We start from the raw sequence: 19,988 nt of genomic DNA, 5'->3' as shown, positions 1-19,988 counted from the left end.
TTTCGCAAGCTCCTTAAAACCCACCTCTGTTGTCAGGTATGGGGGAATTGAAAATTTTTTCTCCCTTCCCCCTAGGCTTATAGAATTTATACATGGTATGTTTGTTGGTATGATTGGTCTCTTAAATTGGGGCTTTTTAGATTACTTTTTAATATTAGATTTGTTACATTGTTTTTTATTGTTGTTAGCCGCCCCGAGTCTTCGGAGAGGGGCGGCATACAAATCTAAATAAACTAAACTAAACTAAACTAAACTAAACTAAACTAAACTAAACTAAACTAAACTAAACTAAACTAAACTAAACTAAACTAAACTAAACTAAACTATCTATCTATCTATCATCTGTCTATCTAACATCTGTCTATCTGTCAATTTGTCTGTCTATCTGTTTATCTGTCTACCTACCTACTTAGAGTGAACGTGCGCGTGAGAGAGTTACACATGTATATACATATTCATTCCTCTGTGGATTCAAGTTATTAAATATACAGTACTTTGCTATAATGAAATTTTACGTCATGCATCAATCAATATACAGTGTTGAAACTGGAAAAACTAAGCAGAAGTATCACCTGTTTTTTATCATTAGTGTTTCTACTGAAAACATATGCCATAAACCATAGGATAGAAACTGAAATTACAGAAGAAACAGGAAATCATGCTGCTATTTCAAGTTGGCATTTGTTTTAAGCCTGGAAATTGCATGCATAGCTGCACACATCTGCAGATATGAAATAATGAACATTTCAAAATAAATATTATATGATTGTTCAGAGCAGCATAGCATAGATATGCATTGAAAAATGGCGGGAGCGGGGGTGAGATTTGGAAAAATATCCTCCTTTCTCTAATTGCCGTTCTATAACCCGATATCGAAGCAGATTGCAAAGGAAATGTTACATAACCACTTACACAACTTTAAATCCACTCCCACTTGTAACAACCTATAAGACCTCTAGATTGGAACATTTAAAATTAAGCCGGTGCACATAAAACACAATAATTAAAAGGCTCCTATATAAGTAACTTATGCAGAAATTGGAGCATTAAGAGAGAAACAGCATCTGGAGAATGATTTGTGGTATTCATTTTTTGCCACATAAACATATAAAATGTCACAATATTAGGATAAAACAGTACAGGTCCTTGACCTACGACCACCATTGGGATTGACATTTCAGTCACTAAGTCACGGGGTTGTTAAGTGAATCATGTGACTGGATCCCATTTATGACACTTTCTATTGTGGTCATTGAGTGAAACATGCAACTTTTAGGTTATTCTGCCTTCCCTAATTGATGTGTGTTGGAAACTGGCTGGAAAAGTAAAAAAATCATCTGACTGCAGGATATTGCAACAAGTTGTAAATGTGAGCTGGTTGCTAAGTGCCCGAATTGTGATCTGTTGATTGTTGGGTTTATTCAATGGTCGCTAAATTTGAGGACAGGTTGTAAATATTTTTTCCCAACTTTGACTTGTGACTTTCAACCAAGATTAAATAAACTGCTGTAAATCAAGGACTAGTTATACTAATGATGAGCCTGAAGTCAGGTAGATCTCTCTCTCTCCCCCTCTCCTTCTCTCCCTTCCTCTCTCTTTCTCTTTCTTTCTCTTTCTTTCTCTCTCTCTCTCTCTCACACACACACACAATGTATGTGTACATATCAGATTCTCTAACCATGTGTCAGAAAGTCTAGTTCCCTTTTGAAAAAGTACCTTTGGGACAACCATGATCTGGATGACTGAAAATCTCCATAAACAGTGTGTGTGAATGTGTGTGTCACACACATATATATTTCCTTACTATGTTGTTATTTTTTAATTTTCTTTTTCTTTTTAAATTTGGTTTGATCAACATATTTGTAATTTTTAAAAGTACAACTATATATATATTTAAAAAAATGAAACATACATTTGGTTTCTAAAGATTAGCTGACTGCAATGCATAAATCAAATATTTGTAAAATAGTGAAACTACTTTCACCTTGAAAGAAAAGCAATTAAAATATATTTCCCATTTCCTTTGCCTGTCTTTAAATTATCTTGGTAGCTACACACTCAAGAGAGAGAACAGGTTGGATATTCATAGATTAATAGTTTTCTTTTTCTTTTTGAAGAATGATCTAATCTTCTGGAACTATAAAATCTTCTGGGGGAGGGGAATTACAATATATTTTACAATTAGATTTGCTATGAAAGAACTCTTCAAAACTGCCTTCACAAATGGAAAATCGCTCAGATCATTCCTTGTATAATAGATGTTACACACGTGTTTTCACAGCTGTGTGTTTGTATATGTGAGAGAAACTTAGCACCGGGGTAAGTGTTGACTCTAAAGTGGCACAAATATTCTCTTCTGGATTTTTTTTAAAAGAATGTGGGTTTAAAAAAATGATGTGTACATTTGTGCCCCCAGGGTGTTAATTTTTTAATGAAATTGAATTAATACTCTCCTTATGATATTTCTGTTTGTATGAGATGAACTCAGTTCTCACCTCTCCTTCCCCTTGCTAGAATCTGCACAAGTATGTTGCATATGTGATTATTCCAGATTATTTCCTTAGGCCTATGCTAAACACAAACTGAAGAGACATTCTAGTTCCAATTTCTTTGCATTGTTTATCTACTAATTTTGAACAGCTGATAAAGTGGTAGCCAACACCCTAGAGGACAGGCTCAAAATACAGAAAGATCTAGACAGATTAACATTATGGGCCCACACTAACAACATGATGTTCAACGTCGACAAGAGCAAAGTCCTTCACCTTGGTAAAAACAAACAAACTAGACACACATACAGCCTGGGAAAAACCCCACTTAGCAGCAGTAACTGCGAAAGAGATCTTGGTGGATAATCAACTAAACATGAGCCAGCAATGTGCAGCAGCGGCCAAAAAAGCCAACACCATCCTAAGCTGCATCAACAGAGGGATACACTCCAAGACCAGGGAAGTATTAATACCACTCTACTACACCCTGGTCAGACCACATCTGGAATACTGCATCCAGTTCTGGTCACCACACTTTAAAAGAGACATTGAAACTCTGGAAAAGGTGCAGAAAAGAGCAACCAAAATGATTAGGGGACTGGAAACCAAGACTTACGAAGAGAGATTGCGGGAACTGGGCATGGATAGCCTTGAGAAAAGGAGGGTCAGAGGGGACATGATAGCTGTATACAGGTATATGAGGGGTTGCCACAGAGAGGAGGGGGTCACTCTATTCTCCAGAGCACCAGACGGCCGAACGAGGAACAACGGCTGGAAGCTGACCAAGGAGAGATTCAACCTAGAAGTAAGGAAGAACTTCTTGACAGTCAGAGCGATCAACCATTGGAACAACCTGCCTGCGGAGGTTGTGAACTCCCCAACTCTGGACACTTTCAAGAGGAGAGTGGACTGCCACTTGGCTGGGGTGCTCTAGGATTCCTGCTCAGGCAGGGGGTTGAACTTGATGACCTGCATGGTCCCTTTCAACTCTAACAATAGATAGATAGATAGATAGATAGATAGATAGATATATAAAATAAATAAATAAATAAAAGTGTCCAGATTGTGACTTGCAAATTCCTGTGTAGATTCCAGACAAACGGCTAATCTCTGATTTCTCTTTACCAGAAACCAACAATATCTGAGCTTTATTCTGCTTGTGTCAGGCTTAATGCTCAGGCCTAGTAGTATAACTCACTAGTCTCCAGATACTTACCTTGTAGCCTAACCTCTCAGCTAGCTTTGACAGACTCAAAGATATGGATCATCTAAACTAGAATCGTTACTGAAGACACGAATAAAACCTGAGATACAACAGTGGAACACCCATTACAGTCCCAAGATGTCACAGATTGATAAAGATTCTAGTATTCTAATTTTCCTTGTTTGTTTGATATAATAATATTTATATACATAATATTAGTAAAAAAGAAACATATCTAGTAAGGGGCATGTAAGAGCGCACCATTGTGCCTACTGTTCCTCTCTTACTGCCCTATTGTCCTAATTTACCTGTACCTACTTTGCTTATGTTTATGTTTATACTAATACCTGCTAACTTGTACATGTTTGACAAATAAATAAATAGATTCTCAGATGTTTACATTCCAGCATTTTCACCCACTTTCTCAAAGTAATGAATATTTGGGGTAGTTTGCTTGATGGTCTTAGATATTTGAGATACATTTATAAATAATAAATATAAATATAAATATAAAAAATAAATAGATTTTCAGATGTTTACATTCCAACTTTTTAACCCACTTTCTCAAAGTAATGAATATTTGGGGTAATTTGCTTGATGGTCTTAGATATTTGAGATACATTTATAACATGACCGTTTCTTCCTTAGGAATGGCTGCTTCCCACCCTGCTAGCATTTAAAACCTTAATACTTGTTTTTTCAAAGTATAATATTTCCATTAGAGACTGGAATTGATTTAGCTTTTCTACTAATTTGGGGGGATTATGTTATTCCCCTGCCAAGCCGCTAGCCAATACCAGGAGTCCCTGCAGATTTCACTCTGCTACAACCATAGGGAAGATGCTCATCTCTGTTTCAAGGTCAATGACCCAGCACTGCCTGAATACATTTCTGTAGTTAGGTGGCCAGCATAATGTCATGAACATTGTTACCTTCCCAACAAAGTGGTACCTATGTATCTACTCACACATGTATGCTTTTAAGTTGCTAGGTTAGTAGGAGCTGGAGTGAGGATGGGAGCTCCCCTCATCAGGTCTCAAACCTGGGCTGTCAAATTTCCAGGCCAACAAGCCCAGCATCTTAACTGCTGAGCCACAATGCCACAGCTTTTCTATATCCTGGTACCAAAGAGCATAGAATCCTCCTTTCTCAAACATCATGGGAAAATTCCTTATCGTTACATTATTATCTCTGAACTATGCAAGAAGGGTGCTCCAAAATAACTTCTGATTGATACTCTGATTGATACTCTACAAATATAAACATGTAATACTGAAGCAGGCCTATCAGCATCACCTATACAGAGCTTGAAAACTAGGCTCTGCTTTGATTGGCCTGGAGCCCCAATGAGGGTGTACTTAATGGACTGAGATAAAATCCCACCCCACGGGATCTTATCTCCTTTCCTTACCATCCTTGATGATTTTTAGTCAAGTTTAATGTTGATATTAACTATTTTAATGCTTTATTTTGTTGTTTTTAATTTAAAATATACTATTCATTGATATGTATATTAAGTTATGAATAATATATAAATATTCATGAACACTAATCCCAGTAGCATTCCAGTTTAAAAATAATTTCTATTGTGGTTTGTCGCACAGTCAAACCGATGTTTATATTGCATTTGGCACTTTTACACCCTACTGAGTCCTTCCCAATGACCTGAGATAGGCAGGTGTTATTTTTTCATGGTGTTACATCATCACAGAAAGTAAGCAGTTCTAAATAAAGCTGCCTTTTGTAATTGAGTAAGGGTAATTTTTTCAATGCTGATGCTGTTCAGGTGGTGCTCCAGCTATTTGGGGATTTCACCAAACATGCATATCGCTACTGACACTATCTTTCCTTTTTTTTGCTACAGATTTTCTACTTCTATCTGCAGGCCTTTGTATTTTGTTATTTTCTTCCATTCGTTCTCTTCTATTCAGCTGTCTCCAAGTACTGCCTGGACATTTTTGTTTGTTTTTATCAACAATTGTTAAATCTGGGATATTACTTGGCAGTTGTTTGCCTGTTTGAATTCTAAACCCCCCAGAATACTTTAACTTCTTCATTTTCTATTACTTTGTCTGCTTTATTTTATTTATTTATTTATTTATTTATTCATTCATTCATTCCAATACACAATGAGGGTTTTAGTGGGTATACAGTATATCTATATACTGTACACATAGTAAAATACATGATGAAGTTTAAAGAGGAGATACTCATAGTAAAATATATCTAAGAAATAATAGAAAAGAAGGTATAGTAATAGAACATATCAATGAAAGAATAGAAGAAGAGATATAGGAATAGAAGTAAGGCATAGGACATATAGGAGAGCAATAGGACAGGAGATGGAAGGCACTCTAGTGCACTTGTACTCGCCCCTTACTGACCTCTTAGGAATCTGGATAGGTCAAACGTAGATAATCTAAGGGTAAAGTGTTGGGGGTTTGGGGATGACACTATGGAGTCCGGTAATGAGTTCCACGCTTCGACAACTTGGTTACTGAAGTCATATTTTTTACAGTCAAGTTTGGAGCGGTTAATATTAAGTTTAAATCTGTTGTGTTCATGGTCACACCCACTCTTGCTTGCAGACAAATGGCGTTTCTTCATTGTTCCTACTTTGTCATGCTGTTACTCTGTCATCTTCTTGCAGGAGCTAACTACATATTTCACTGTTTCCTCAGATTCTTTGCAGAGGTGGCATTTGCTATCTCTAGCCATCTTCCCAATTCTGGCTTTGTGTGCATTTGTTCTTAAGGCTTAGTCTTGTGCATCCAGAATTAGCCCCCCCATCTCCTTTTTAAATGTTCCTGTACTTAGCTATTTCAAAATATTATCTACTTTTCCTGTTATTACTACTGCTTATTACTATTAACACTAGAATGCTAGTATATTATTTAAACACAAAGTTACAAGACAGTAAGAAAATAGGACAGAAATTATGTGCAAGCAATAAGGTATTTGCAGTGAATACCATATTTTAGTAAATAATTTTACTAAATTTACTAAATTTACTAAATACTTTAGTAAATAATATGACAGTCCATTATTATAAATCAATGAATATTTACGTCTACACATGAGGACGTCATGGCAGTGCAACAGGACACAATTAATGTTGCTAGTTTCTGGGCAAGATCTCTTTACTTTGTACATATTTTCATTTTGCATTTTATATTTTAATTTTTATGTCATAGAGTAAGCCTTATTTTAACTGTGATGATTCGGACATGAGTAAGGAAATAATGAATGAATGCCAGAGAAGTAAACCAGTTGTAACAAAGTAACTCTATCATGTGGACCTATTGTTTAATCTATGGTTTCCAAGTACTGTATAAATATAGGACTATAATAATAGCAAAAAAATCAAGCAAACGACAAATGAAACAAAACTACATAAAAGATTAATGATGATAAGCAAAATAATAATTATGTGTGCTAATGCAACAGTATCTTCAAAACAGATTTAAGAAAGTACTTGTTCGAATCTCCCTTTCATCATGAAATCCAAAATCTGGATGTTGCTAATTGTGGGAAAAGCAGTGACAGGGGATCACAACACTAAAGCTAATTTATTTTTTACAGAAATGTATTTATTTATTTGCATTCATAAGGCTATTCAATTCTAACAGACTCTGGGTGGCATTCAATAAAAGCAATAATAAAATACAAATTAAGAACCTCAAAATGTTTGGAAGAAAACAAGCAATCTAAATTTTAAAATATCCAGGGCCCATCGCTCTCTCTAAACTAAGGCTTGTGGGAAGAGCCATATTTTCAGAGATTTTAAAAAGATGCAGTTGGGGTGGGAGTCAGATGAATCCCAGTGGGAAAATACTAAGAGAGTTCAGCTAATTAAGAACTCTGGTTGTACATTGTTTTGAAACTATATGGAACTAAATATGCTGAGCTTTGTGCATATATAAAAAGAAGCTGTGGAATATAGGGCGTGGTCATTTATCTGCCTATATACCGTATATTGCTCTCAAGTAATTGAGAGCACTTTATGAACCAAGTAATGTATGCAAAGTTCTAAATTCACTAGATACAAATTGCTTATTCAGAGACACTCAGTTGGCACTGCTGAGAGGATCTGATCACATACTTTTGGTTTCTACTTCTTGCCAGGAAGTAATTTTGGGTGGGAAACAATACATTAGACTCTTCCAAGACTGTGATAACCATGATCTAAGTGTTCACACATTCAGAACCATCCAATATCGTGCCACTGAATTGCCTCTTGGAGTTCTCATGCTCCTGGAGACATACTGTATACTGCTCAAAGAAATAAATGGAACACTCAAATAACACATCCTAGATCTGAATGAATGAAATATTCTCATGGAATACTTTGTTCTGTACAAAGTTGAATGTGCACAGCAGCATGTGAAACTGATTGTCAATCAGTGTTGCTTCCTAAGTGGACAGTTTGATTTCACCGAAGTTTTATTTACTTGGAGTTATATTGTGTTGTTTAAGTGTTCCCTTTATTTTTTTGAGGTGTATATGATTTTTTAAAATTATTATTATTATTATTATTATTATTATTATTATTATTATTATTTTATTAGATTTGTATGCCGCCCCTCTCTGCAGACTCGGGGCGGCTCACAACAGTGATAAAAAACAATACATGGTAACAAATCTAATATTTAAAATCTAAAAATAACAATTTTACATTAAAAAGTCTAAAAAAACCAATATATAAAAACATACACACAATCATATCATACACAAAAACTACATGAGCAAGTTGTTCTACATTCTTCATTTCTTCAATGTCTTGAAACTACTACTAATAGTAATAAAAGTACTATTTCCACTATGTGGGGGAAACCCAGGATCATTCTACCATTACACGAGCCAGAGATAGCGCTAAGATGTACTTGCCTGACTAGTAGAGATTACAAAAGAACATTTTTGCATATATCCGTAATTGGAGCTTTCACTTTGGCTCCTGAAAGATAGTTGGGTAGATCACACAAAACAGGATGTCAAGGTAGGTGAAGACGGAGTCAAAGTGTTAATTGCAGAGCTGCTATTTTGGTGAACGATTCCACAGCCACAAAGAAACAAACATGTTTCCATCAGCAACATTTTAAAAGTGAATCAGCTTTTATTGTGTTGGGTAGACATAGCTTATAAACAAATTAGTCCAGAATTACAACAGCAATCTTACTGATGTTTTGCCTTGAGAATGCCTTAATGAGGCATTCTCTTGTTCAAAAACAGCTTATGGAGATAATTTTGTGCAGTTCTTTTCACACTAGTTGCTCTGTGCCAGGCAACTCAATAGTCCTTTCACTACAATGAAGTAGGGTCCACTTTCTTACTGGCTGCTCCAACAAGCATCCTAAGGAACTTGTTGGATAAATTTATTTATTTATTTGATTTTTATGCCACCCTTCTCCTTAGACTCAGGGCGGCTTACAACATGTTAGCAGTAGCACTTTTTAACAGAGCCAGCATATTGTCCCCACAATCCGGGTCCTCATTTTACCCACCTTGGAAGGATGGAAGGCTGAGTCAACCTTGAGCCGGTGATGAGATTTGAACCGCTGACCTAGAGATCTACAGTCAGTTTTAGTGGCCTGCAGTATAGCACTCTACCTGCTGCACCACCTCAGCTCATGTCCTAGTGCAAACGTGTACACTTATATACTCCTATGAGTAGCCTATCTGAGAGAACTGAGCAATGCCACCACTTATTGTGGTTTAACTTTGCTGAACTGCATTTAGGGCACAATGGATAAACATATGAAGAATGGTTGCAGGGCTAGTCTAGAGAAAAGAAGGACTAGAGGTGACATGATAGCAGTGTTCCAGTATTTGAGGGGTTCCCATAAAGAAGCGGGGGGTGGGTTTGTCAGATTATTTTCCAAAACATCAGAAGGCAAGACAAGAAATAATGGATGGAAACTAATCAAGGAAAGAAGCAACTTGGCATTAAGAAGAAACTTCCTTAAAGTGAGAACAATTAACCAGTGGAAAAACATGCCTTCAGAAGTTGTGGGTGCTTCATCACTGAAGGTTTTTAAGAAGAGTCTGCAGAGCCACTTCTCTGAGAAAGAGTATAGGGTGGTGATGGCGAACATTTTCCTCTCGGGTGTCGACATAGTGCATGCGTGCATGTGCTATTGCATGCACATGCATGCTCACACCCATAATCCAAAGCCCCCAACTCGTCCCACACCCCTGCGCATGCATGTGTGACCCCCACTTCCCCATTTCATGACTTACAGTCACCCCAGTAGGCCTATTTTCCCCCTTCCCAGACTCCAGAGGCTTTCTTGGAGTTGGGAAGGGCAAAAACTCTCCCCCTGCTGTTCTATCCCAGGCCTACGCAGATTGAAAACAAAGGAGGAATCCACGTGCTGATATTTCAAATCAATCAAAGCCTCATTTATACAAGCCAAATTCATGCATGTGAGTTCATCTTGGCAGCTTCTCAGTGAGGAGTTAAAAGATAAAACAGTCCAGCGGCTAGGCTGCTCCCGAAGATCAAAGCTAATTGTGAGTTCCTTCATCAGATAAAGAGTCTCCAGTTTCATTGACTTACATTTACAGCTTTCCAGCATCTTTGCCGACAGAGCACTTTTACTCCAAGGATTTTAGCAGGCAAATAATAGTTGGCTAGCGTAACCTGGCTGAAACCTCAAACATCAACTAACTCCATTGCAAAATGTTGAAACTCCACCCTGAATTTCCCATCCGCTACTCTTAAATACCTATGAGGAGTGGTCAACAATTCCCTACAGTTAACAAACTACAGACAACTTCCTTTTCCCATCTTTTTTTCTTAGTCTTCTAAAGCTTGCATCTAGCAAAGGTTCATGGTCTTCCTCCTCCTGCTCCTCTAAGTCAGAACCTATTCCCACTGGCATATCTGCCACCTCTGATGGTCCTTCAGGTTCATCTAAGTCTATTTCCCCCTCACTCTCACTCTCTGCATCAGCTGGCAACAAGGGTACCAAGATGGGCTTGGCTCATCCTCCTCAGAATCTATCATTACCAGAGTTGGTTGAGGACAACTCACAACCCCTGCCACCCCAGAGGTCCTCCGGAGGCCGAAAGTGTCCTTCCAGAGTCTCCATGCGTGCCAGAAACCAGCTGGCGGGCACAGACATGCATCCTGGAGCTAAGCTAGGGTAATGGCTCATGTGCCAGCAGATATCGCTGTGTGCCACTTGTGGCACATGTGCCATAGGTTCATCATCATGGGTATAGGGTCTCTTGCTTGAGCAGGGGTTGGACTAGAAGACCTTAAAGATCCCTTCCAGCTTTATTTTGATTGATTGATTGAAGTCTGTGAAGGATTCAATGGAACACGTATGGAGTGAGATCAAAGCTGTATTCTCTATCTTCAGCAAGATGCATAATTATTCATATATTGTGGAACGAATACAGTAAATGCATGTACAATTTTCTCAATGCTATACTTTCCTTATATGTGGATTAGTATTACTGGCTTCCCTACTCCTTTCCTTCGTACCCTTTATGTGAGTATTGTCTGTGAGCATATAAAAAGAGAGGTAGCTGCTAGGAAAACTTCCCCTCTTAAAAATACATACATACATACATACATACATACATACATACATACATACATACATACATTATTTATTTATTTGTCAAACAATTATAGGGTGATAATTTGTACATATAAAACATTAGATAAGTAATGATAAAAAGTAGACAATAGGACAGGGTAGGCACAATGGTGCGCTTATGCACGCCCCTTATATATATTCTTGCTGTTAGGGTATTGCTGCATCTTAGCCTTTGTCTAGGTTGAGAGTCTTGGCAATTTCCCCCCTTCTTTCCTGAATCGAACATTACAGCTTGTAAGAATGAGCAGATGCTCCTCCTTACAAGCGCTCTTCCCCCCCTCTCTTGCTTAAATTCATTTTCTCCATGATAAACAAAGCCATTAGTTTATCAAGTCTATCTCCAGATTTTAATGTGATGAGCCTAAGACATCTGTTAAACATCTTTAATGTTAGTTTAACAAGAACACATTCGGCTGCATTCCCTCGCATTTTCTCCATTAAAACTAGACGTGACAAGGATGGCATCAGATAAACAGGGCAGCTAATGTGTCCGCCTTATGACTTTCCACTGGGATTGAAGGTTACTTTTTTTAATGGTCATGCTCTGGGTTCTCATTTATAAATGTATCTCATGACTGGAAGTCTTCATCTTGGCCTACAATAGTCTCTGATTGCCCCATATGTTGTCAGATCGTATTTCCCCCCCCCCTTTTATTAGTTTGTCAGCCAAATCGTATTTCTGACTATAACCAGACTGCTCACACACCCTCACCTCATGTTTCATCTATTAAGATTTCGGCATCGGTTTTAGACCCCCTGTTGATGTTTCTGGATCTGAGAGTATTAAGTCCCTTCATTAACCATCAGGGTTCTTGGAAGAAACACAACAGCTGGGTAGAGCACTCTAATGAGGAGGAGGTGAGAAAGACACACTCCAGTGCTTGCCAAGAAAGCAAGGATGCTGAGCTGGAAACACTGAGTTTAAAATGCAACGTATGAGTAAGTTATTACACCTGTAGTATTTGTTCTTTTTTGCCTACATTCACTACTTCGTTATTCATTTTTTTATTGGTTTTGGAGAATGGGGGTAGAGTTCATCTACATTCTGATGATGAAACAAACTGCTTCTGTTAACATTATAAATACAGGTAGTCCAGGGGTGAGTTCTAATTTTTTTTCATTACTGGTTCTGTGGGCAAAGGTTACTTTGTGGGTGTGGTTTGATGGTCATGTGATTGAGTGGGCATGGCCAACTTGATGTTTCCCATGCACTTAGTCACATGACTGTCCCCACCAAGCCACGCCCATTGAAATGGTGGCAAAAGCACCAAATGCAGTGGAGTACCCCAAGGCTCTGTTTTAGGCCCAGTACTCTTCAACATCTTTATCAATGACATGGGCGAGGGGATAGATGGGGAACTCATCAAATTTGCAGATGACACCAAACTGGCAGGAATAGCCAACATTCCAGAAGATAGGTGCAAAATACAGAAGGATATTGACAAACTTCAACACTGGGCGCTATCTAACAAAATGAAATTCAGTGGTGAAAAAAAGGTTCTACATTTAGGCAAGAAAAACAAAATGCACAGGTACAGTATATGTGGTACCTTGCTCAACAGTAGTAACTGTGAGAGGGATCTTGGAGTTCTAGTAGACAATCATTTAAATATGAGCCAGCAGTGTGCAGTGTCTGCCAAAAAACCCCAACACAGTTCTAGGCTGCATCAACAGAGGGATAAAATCAAGATCACGTGAAGTGTTAATACCACTTTATAAGGCCTTGGTAAGGCCATACTTGGAATATTGCATTCAGTTTTGGTCACCACAATGCAATAGGATGTTGAGACTCTAGAGAGACTACAGAGAAGAGCAATAGGGGACAGGAGGCTAAAACATTTGAAGAACAATTGCAGGATCTGGGCATGGCTAGTTTAATGGAGACATATTAGCAGTGTTGCAATAGCTCAGGGTTTGCCACAAAGAAGAAGGAGTCAACCTATTCTCCAAAGCACCTGAGGGTAGAACAAGAAGCAATGGGTGGAAACTAAACAAGGAGAGAAGTAACTTAGAACTGAGGAAAAATTTCCTGACAGTTAGAACAATTAACCAGTGGAACAGCTTGCCTCCAAAAGTTGTGAATACTCCAACACTGAAGGTTTTTAAGAAGATGTTGGATAACTATTTGTCTGAAGTAGTGTAGGGTTTCCTGCCTAAGCAGGGAGTTGGACGAGAAGACCTCCAACAAGGTCACTTCCAACTCTGTTATTGTTATTATTATTATAAGATTCCCAGGTGGAAAGGGAAGTGAGAGCAGGTATAATAAGGAGTTCTGAAAATCACCAAAGGTGGCATTATTTCTGGGCCACTTCTTCTGTTTTTTAAGTACAAAAATCCCCATGTTCTCTAAGCTATTACCAATATTGGCTAGCCACCTTGTAAAGTTCTACATCCAGTCATCCTACGAAATATCTTTTACCTCAGTATTTACCTCGGTATTTTTCATAAAATGTCTTTTTTTGGTCTTTGTTCTTTACTCACATGCGACTGCTAGGAGGGATTTTGCGCCCGTCACGGAACCATGTGACCTGTGGACGAGGGAAACTGGCAATGCAGGGAGCGCGGATGACGGCCGCTTCACCATGGGAGACACTCTGTTGCTTCTCCTTCTCTTCAAAGCTTCCCATGTCTGGTCAAGGTGTGTGTCAGGAGAATGGAGAGAAAGACAGGAGTAAATAAATATGAACCATCAAAATATGATATAGTGGGGTAAACCACTGCCCTAAAGTGTGCGTTTGTGTACCTCCATGATATCCACCTTCGTAAAGGAACTAAGAAGAAATATAAAATAATAACACATGGCAACTGCCAGTTTAAGAGCACTTTAGATTCTACCTGTCCTATCTTTCACATTTTGAGCATGCCGGCATTCATATATTGAGATAGTCCTCCAAGTAAGACCACAATTGAGCCCAAAATTTATGCTGCAAAATGAGAAATTTGTTATGTGAATTTTGCCCTGTTTTATGACTTTCCTTGCCACGTTTGTTAAGTGAGTTGTTGCCACGGTTGTTAAGTGGATGTGGTTCCCTCCATTGACTTTGCTTGTCAGGAGATCATATGACCTCTGGACTAGGGGGTGAGATTCAATTTTCCCCCCTACTGGTTCTGTAGGGTGGCTTGGTGGGCACGGCAGGGGAAGGATACTGCAAAATCCCCATTCCCTCCCCACTCCTGGGGGAAGGATATTGCAAAATGTCCATTCCCACCTCACTTTGGGGCCAGCCAGAGGTGGTATTTGATGGTCCTTCGAACTACTCAAAATTTCCACTACCGGTTCTCGAAAACCTGCTGAATTTCAGCCCTGCACTGCACCCATGATAAACGTGAGTCAGTTGTCAAGCATCTGAATGTAAATCCCGTGACCACGGGGATGCTGCAATGGTCATAAGTGTGAAAAATGGTCAAAAGTCACTTTTGTCACTTAGGTCACTTAAGTGAACTGCTGTAAGTGGAGAACCATTTGTATGCATTCAGTCAACCATTTCCAGTTATGGGACTAGGATAGAATAGGGTGAGAATGTGGAGTCATACGATAAGGTAAGAACAGGCAACAATTCAGAGTGGGGGAGGCCTAAATCATGCACAAATTATGTCCAGCAATTCTGAAAGCACCTGATCACTGCTATCTAGCAGCTTACTCCTAATTCGTTTTTGGTTCTCTGCCTGAAACCATGGAAGAGAAGAGCTCATCCTGATGAGTCACAACTCCGAGTCTTTGGAGAGGGGCAGCATACAAGTCTAATAAATTATTATTAATTATTATTATTCAATATACTCAATGAAGTTTACATCTCACCACCCATCTCTCTTTGAATCCTCAGTTTTATCACAATTACTTTCATTATAGAGAGGCAGTGATGTTATTGGAGTTAACACACCCAACATTTTTAGCCTTTGGAGAGGTGGTAGTGGCTTGTTTATTTTACATAAAATAGATGTGAAACTATTCAAAAGCCTTAATTCAACTAAGCTTGAATTGTTAAAAAAAGAAGCCAACATTGCGAGGCATCACAATATTTCTCTTAGGACTACACTGCATGCAGTTTCTGGGCTACCAATTACCCACCCCATTCCAGGCAAGAATACACCACAAGGCGCCCTTTGTATATTCTTTTTAGGAAAGGGACAAAAATGGCTAGAAAACCTGAAGCTCCAATTTTTCACAGCTAACAAAACCCAAAGACCCAGGTCACTCCAACCCTTGGAACCCCAACAGATTGCTCAGCCTTTTCTTTGCAAGGCAAGTGGCTTTGTGTAGTATTTTGATGTGGGCAATGTATTGCTAAGTGCCAAAATGTCCATGTCATGTACAAGGTATGAAAGGGTATCCATATAAATGACAATTTTCTCCTTGCAAAATATACGGGAGTAATATGGCAGGGCCATTCTTAGTCACTGCATGTGTGTTCTTTGAAAGGTGGCAATTTATATATGTGAATGAGCACCCTTCACAGCTGACACAATAAAACATGCCTTCTATAGCTTCTTGGAGGGAGAAAAAAAATTGTATCGCCAGAAGCAGCCAAAAAAACTGCAGTGGGAGAACAAACTTCTTTAAAACGCAGTTATTAAGGTGCCTCTCCAGATTCTTTAGAGCAAAAGCCACACAAATGAATGTTTCACACACTTTACGCTGGCATTGACCTGTGGTTAACAAACTCTCTTTTACAGACAGACCCAGCAAACAAAGCTTTGTTCTTCTACATTCAGAGCATTCTCCTCTACTGCTGGTAGACATTTGTTGTGAAACGTGTCTCTTGTATGCCCACTTCTCACTCACCCCTAAAAACGGCCAAATAGCTTTCAGACACGGGTACCTACGGTGGGGCGCCTTTCTTCTCCTCACACAATGCAACCGGCAACCTTGTCACTGAAGGGATGGAGGTCAGGGCCTCCTTATGGCCGCAGCTGTTTGTGGGTAGGAAATTTATAGCACCTTTAATAATAATAGTACTAATGACAAAATGGGGGTGGGGATGGGGGGGAGACATTTTATTGACTTGATTTAATTGCTGTAATTAAAAACGTGTAAAGAATCTCTTTTTAACGACTTGGCCATTAGCAGCACCACAGCTGCCTGATTAATTTCCTATTAGCTGCCTGATTTGCCATCAACTTTTGGAGACGTGGGGGGGGGCTGCTTTGGGGAGGGGGAAATGGCAAAATTGGAACAGGAAAAGGGAGAGCGGGATTTTAAGGCAGGCTCTCTGTGAGAGCTGGGCTTAGGGTGAAATGTGGAAGTGAGAGCAACTCCACAGATTCCGTGCCTGGCTCAGACCCCAGGAACATTAGGTCCCACAGAGTTGGCCTTCTCTGGGTCCCGTCAACAAAACAATGTCGTCTGGTGGGCCCTAGGAGAAGAGCCTTCTCTTTGGCGGCCTCGGCCCTCTGGAATCAATTCTCCCCAGAGATCAGGACTGCCCCCATCCTCCTTGCCTTTCGCAAATTACTGAAAACCCACCTATGCCACCAGGCTTGGGAGACATAACTGACCTTTAGCTGTTTCATTTTATGTATGGTTTAATTGGATGATAGGACTGTTTTATAATGGGTTTTTATCATTGTTTTTAATAGTAGATTTGTGCTTTGTATTTTGTTGTGAGCTGCTCTGAGTTTTCGGAGAGGGACGGCATACAATTCTAATAAATTATTATTATTATTATTATTATTATTATTATTATTATTATTATCTTCTTAAGGGTGTTTTTAACGTTTGGGACACTTTCCCCCAGTTTGTGGAAACTGATTCATGAACGTTAAGGTTAGGAGATGCCCATAGATCTGCTTTTTCCTGATTTTTGACAGCAATTATTTCATTTTCCCAATTGCGGGAGAGGGAAAAAATATCTTTCTGCCTGACAGAAAGGCAAAGAGTCCTGAAAATTGGCACACTAAATCTTGAATCTTCGCAGAACGTCTCCACACTAAAAGCCACAAGATTTCCCTTCCCCCCCCTTCAGCCTCAGCCAACACTTTTCACTGGCTCTCTTTAATTTCCTTTTGCACTAGAGATCATTGGCTCATAGATCTTCATTTGGAGAACGCTGATGAAGCACCAAGTCCACTTAGGGTGATTCCCAATTTGGGACCACATCTAATAAGGAACATCAGGAGGGAAGTTAAAGGGGATATCTTTGGAGATATCAACTTCAGGGCTTCACACACATTCAACTTCATTATGAAGCTTGAAGCTGTGGCAGAACATCCCTTAAACAAGAAAACCACACGCACCACAGAGATAGTCGTCTTTTCTTCAATCAGCTTCTTATAGCTGCAAATAACTGGGTACACAAAGGAGAGTAAATGCCACAATAGGGAAATTGATTCTGACATTCCACATCTGTAGCATAACAGTGCAGCAGCAACTCATGATGAGAGAGGAATACATTGTCAGAAGATGGCAGGTTTCGTTCTTTATCTTTATTTTCAAGTGTATCAATGAATGTTAATTCCCCATACATTAACTCCGATTCCCCCCCAACCTCCTCCAAACCAGAATTCTCCTGGTACCTGTGAAGTGACTCATATTAATGGAATTCTGACTCAAGATTTTGAATTGCTAACAATTATAAACTCAAGTTACATGTAATCTTCGACTTACAACCATCTGCTTAGTGACTATTGAAAGTTACCATGACACTCGAAAAAGTGACATATGGTTGCTTTTCACCCTTGCAGCATTCTCCATGGTCACATCATCAAAATTCAGATGTTTGGCAATTGTTTCATATTTATGACGGTTGCAGTGCCCAAGGGTCATGTGATCCCCTTTTGTGACCTTCTGAAAAACAACAAAGTGAACGGGGAAGCCAGATTCACTTAACAACCGTGTTACTAACTTAACAACTGCAGGGATTCACTTAACAACTGTGGCGAGAAAGGTCGTAAAATGGGGCAAAACTCACTTAACCAATGTCTTGCTCAGCAACATAAATTTTGGGCTCAATTGTGGTCATAAATCGAGAACTATCTGTACTAGATTGCAGAAGGCTGTGTTAAGACTTATGAATATTCCTGCATACCAAAGTGTTGTCCTTCCACATTAATTCTTATCCCAGATAAAATCCCTCTCCTCTTACTTCCTGGACAGTATACCCTGTAATGGCAAGGCATTAAGATTCCCCAGCTAATTGCGATAGGTGCCAGCGGCCTGATCCAGATTCTGCTGCCGGCTGAAGCTCACTCATTAATGTTTCAGGTTTCTTGCCTGCATGTTGTAGAAGCTAGATCTGATTTATACGGGCAGCTTATCCCTGCGACAGGCAATGGTGGTGTAATTGTTATAAATGCTGTTTACTTTCCCTGCCTTCCAGAAAGTGTTGTGGAGGAGAATGGCTTGCTTTTGCTAAAAACTATCTGAAGGATTTAACGTTTCAGGAAAAGAGCTTCTCAAACTGGATTTCCACGAACTTTAATGAAATGTGTTATAGCAGCATTTCTCAACTTGATGATGTCTGGACTTCAACTCTTAGAATTCCCCAGCCACTTTGTCAAGTTGCCCAAGTTGAGAAACACTGTGTTATAATACTAATCTATCCCTTAATCTGCTGACTGCCTCCCACAGTTATTTCAGCCCTTTTATGCTCACTTAGTCGTTCGGCTTCTGGGTCTTTTGATGACCCTCAACTCCCAGCATCAGAAGAGCTTTCTTCCTTAGAAGAATAACTGAAGGGACCAAAGGTCAAAACTATTACGTGAAAATAGGGGAAAAAAAATCAGGTCTCACTTGCCATTGAACATTTTTACAAATAAGGATGTGCAATCTAAAAGGGCTTTAAAAAGAGAAGCAACAAATGAAAAAAAGAGGACATTTAAATGTAATATCTCAGCATGGAAAAGCAGACATTGCTTTTGTGATTTGAGGTTTCTATGATTTGGCACAGCTATCAAAGGTCAGCTTACTGTTGACAGAGGATTAATAAAGTGTGATAAAGCCTGGAAGGTGACTTCTAATATATAGAGCACAGCTACAGAAATTCCTTTCATGATCCCGATATCTAAAAACTTTGCAGTTGGCTGAGCAATGTCCTTTGCAAGTTCCTCTAATCTCGATCTGAAAAAGGTGAAAGAAGTCCTGGTTTGATGGTATTCTTTTCATACAGTTTATAACTCACACTGTTAAGAAAGAGGCTTTCTGGTAATTTCAGTCTCCCTGCTTTTCTCTTACCGTTTGTTGGTGTGAACTCTATTTTGCATGGCTCAATTGAAAGAACTCTTTAGACCCCCAACAATTTCTCACTTAACTTTACTTATTAAGGAACATCCAAATGTTGCTTAACTGTTAAACCTGACTGATTGTTCTGTTAGTGACCAAGAATAAATTTTGGTGTTTTTTTTTTAAAAGGTACCATAGCCATCTTAGCTAATAATTTATCTTTGAAATTAGCACAATTTCCTGACTTTGATGGAGAAGACAATATAGGGGCTGCTTGCAGTCAGAAAGAAATCCAAAGCAGCCTCACAATCAACTTGGCGAACAACTTGGAGCTTCTGTTCAGTTTTCTGTTCAGTTTTCTCAAAAGACACCTTACAAAATAATACTATAGAGGGATATAGCATTGCTTCCAACTGTACGGATTCAGCTCCAGTGATCTTAGAAGCCGATGTCTTAGAAGAACTTGAACGATTAAAGATAAATAAGGCAATGGGTCCAGATGGCATCCACCCCAGAGTTCTTAAAGAACT

The 19,988-nt window shown here is 39.0% G+C and overlaps 1 protein-coding gene across 5 annotated transcripts in view; it reads right to left on the bottom strand.

Moving 5' to 3' along the window:
• SDK2 (sidekick cell adhesion molecule 2) overlaps nt 1-19,988 on the bottom strand; it is a 543,580-nt gene that overhangs the window by 105,569 nt on the left and 418,023 nt on the right. For all 5 annotated transcript variants that reach the window (XM_070740240.1, XM_070740242.1, XM_070740239.1 and 2 more), the window contains one exon: nt 13,782-13,929. In XM_070740240.1, coding sequence (XP_070596341.1) covers nt 13,782-13,929 — 148 coding nt within the window. The remainder of the gene's footprint in view (nt 1-13,781; nt 13,930-19,988) is intronic.

Source organism: Erythrolamprus reginae, chromosome 2 (assembly GCF_031021105.1).
Source record: "Erythrolamprus reginae isolate rEryReg1 chromosome 2, rEryReg1.hap1, whole genome shotgun sequence".
Taxonomy (NCBI): domain Eukaryota; kingdom Metazoa; phylum Chordata; class Lepidosauria; order Squamata; family Dipsadidae; genus Erythrolamprus; species Erythrolamprus reginae.
Note: the sequence above shows the minus strand (reverse complement) of the source record. Positions and strands in the feature narration are given on the sequence as shown.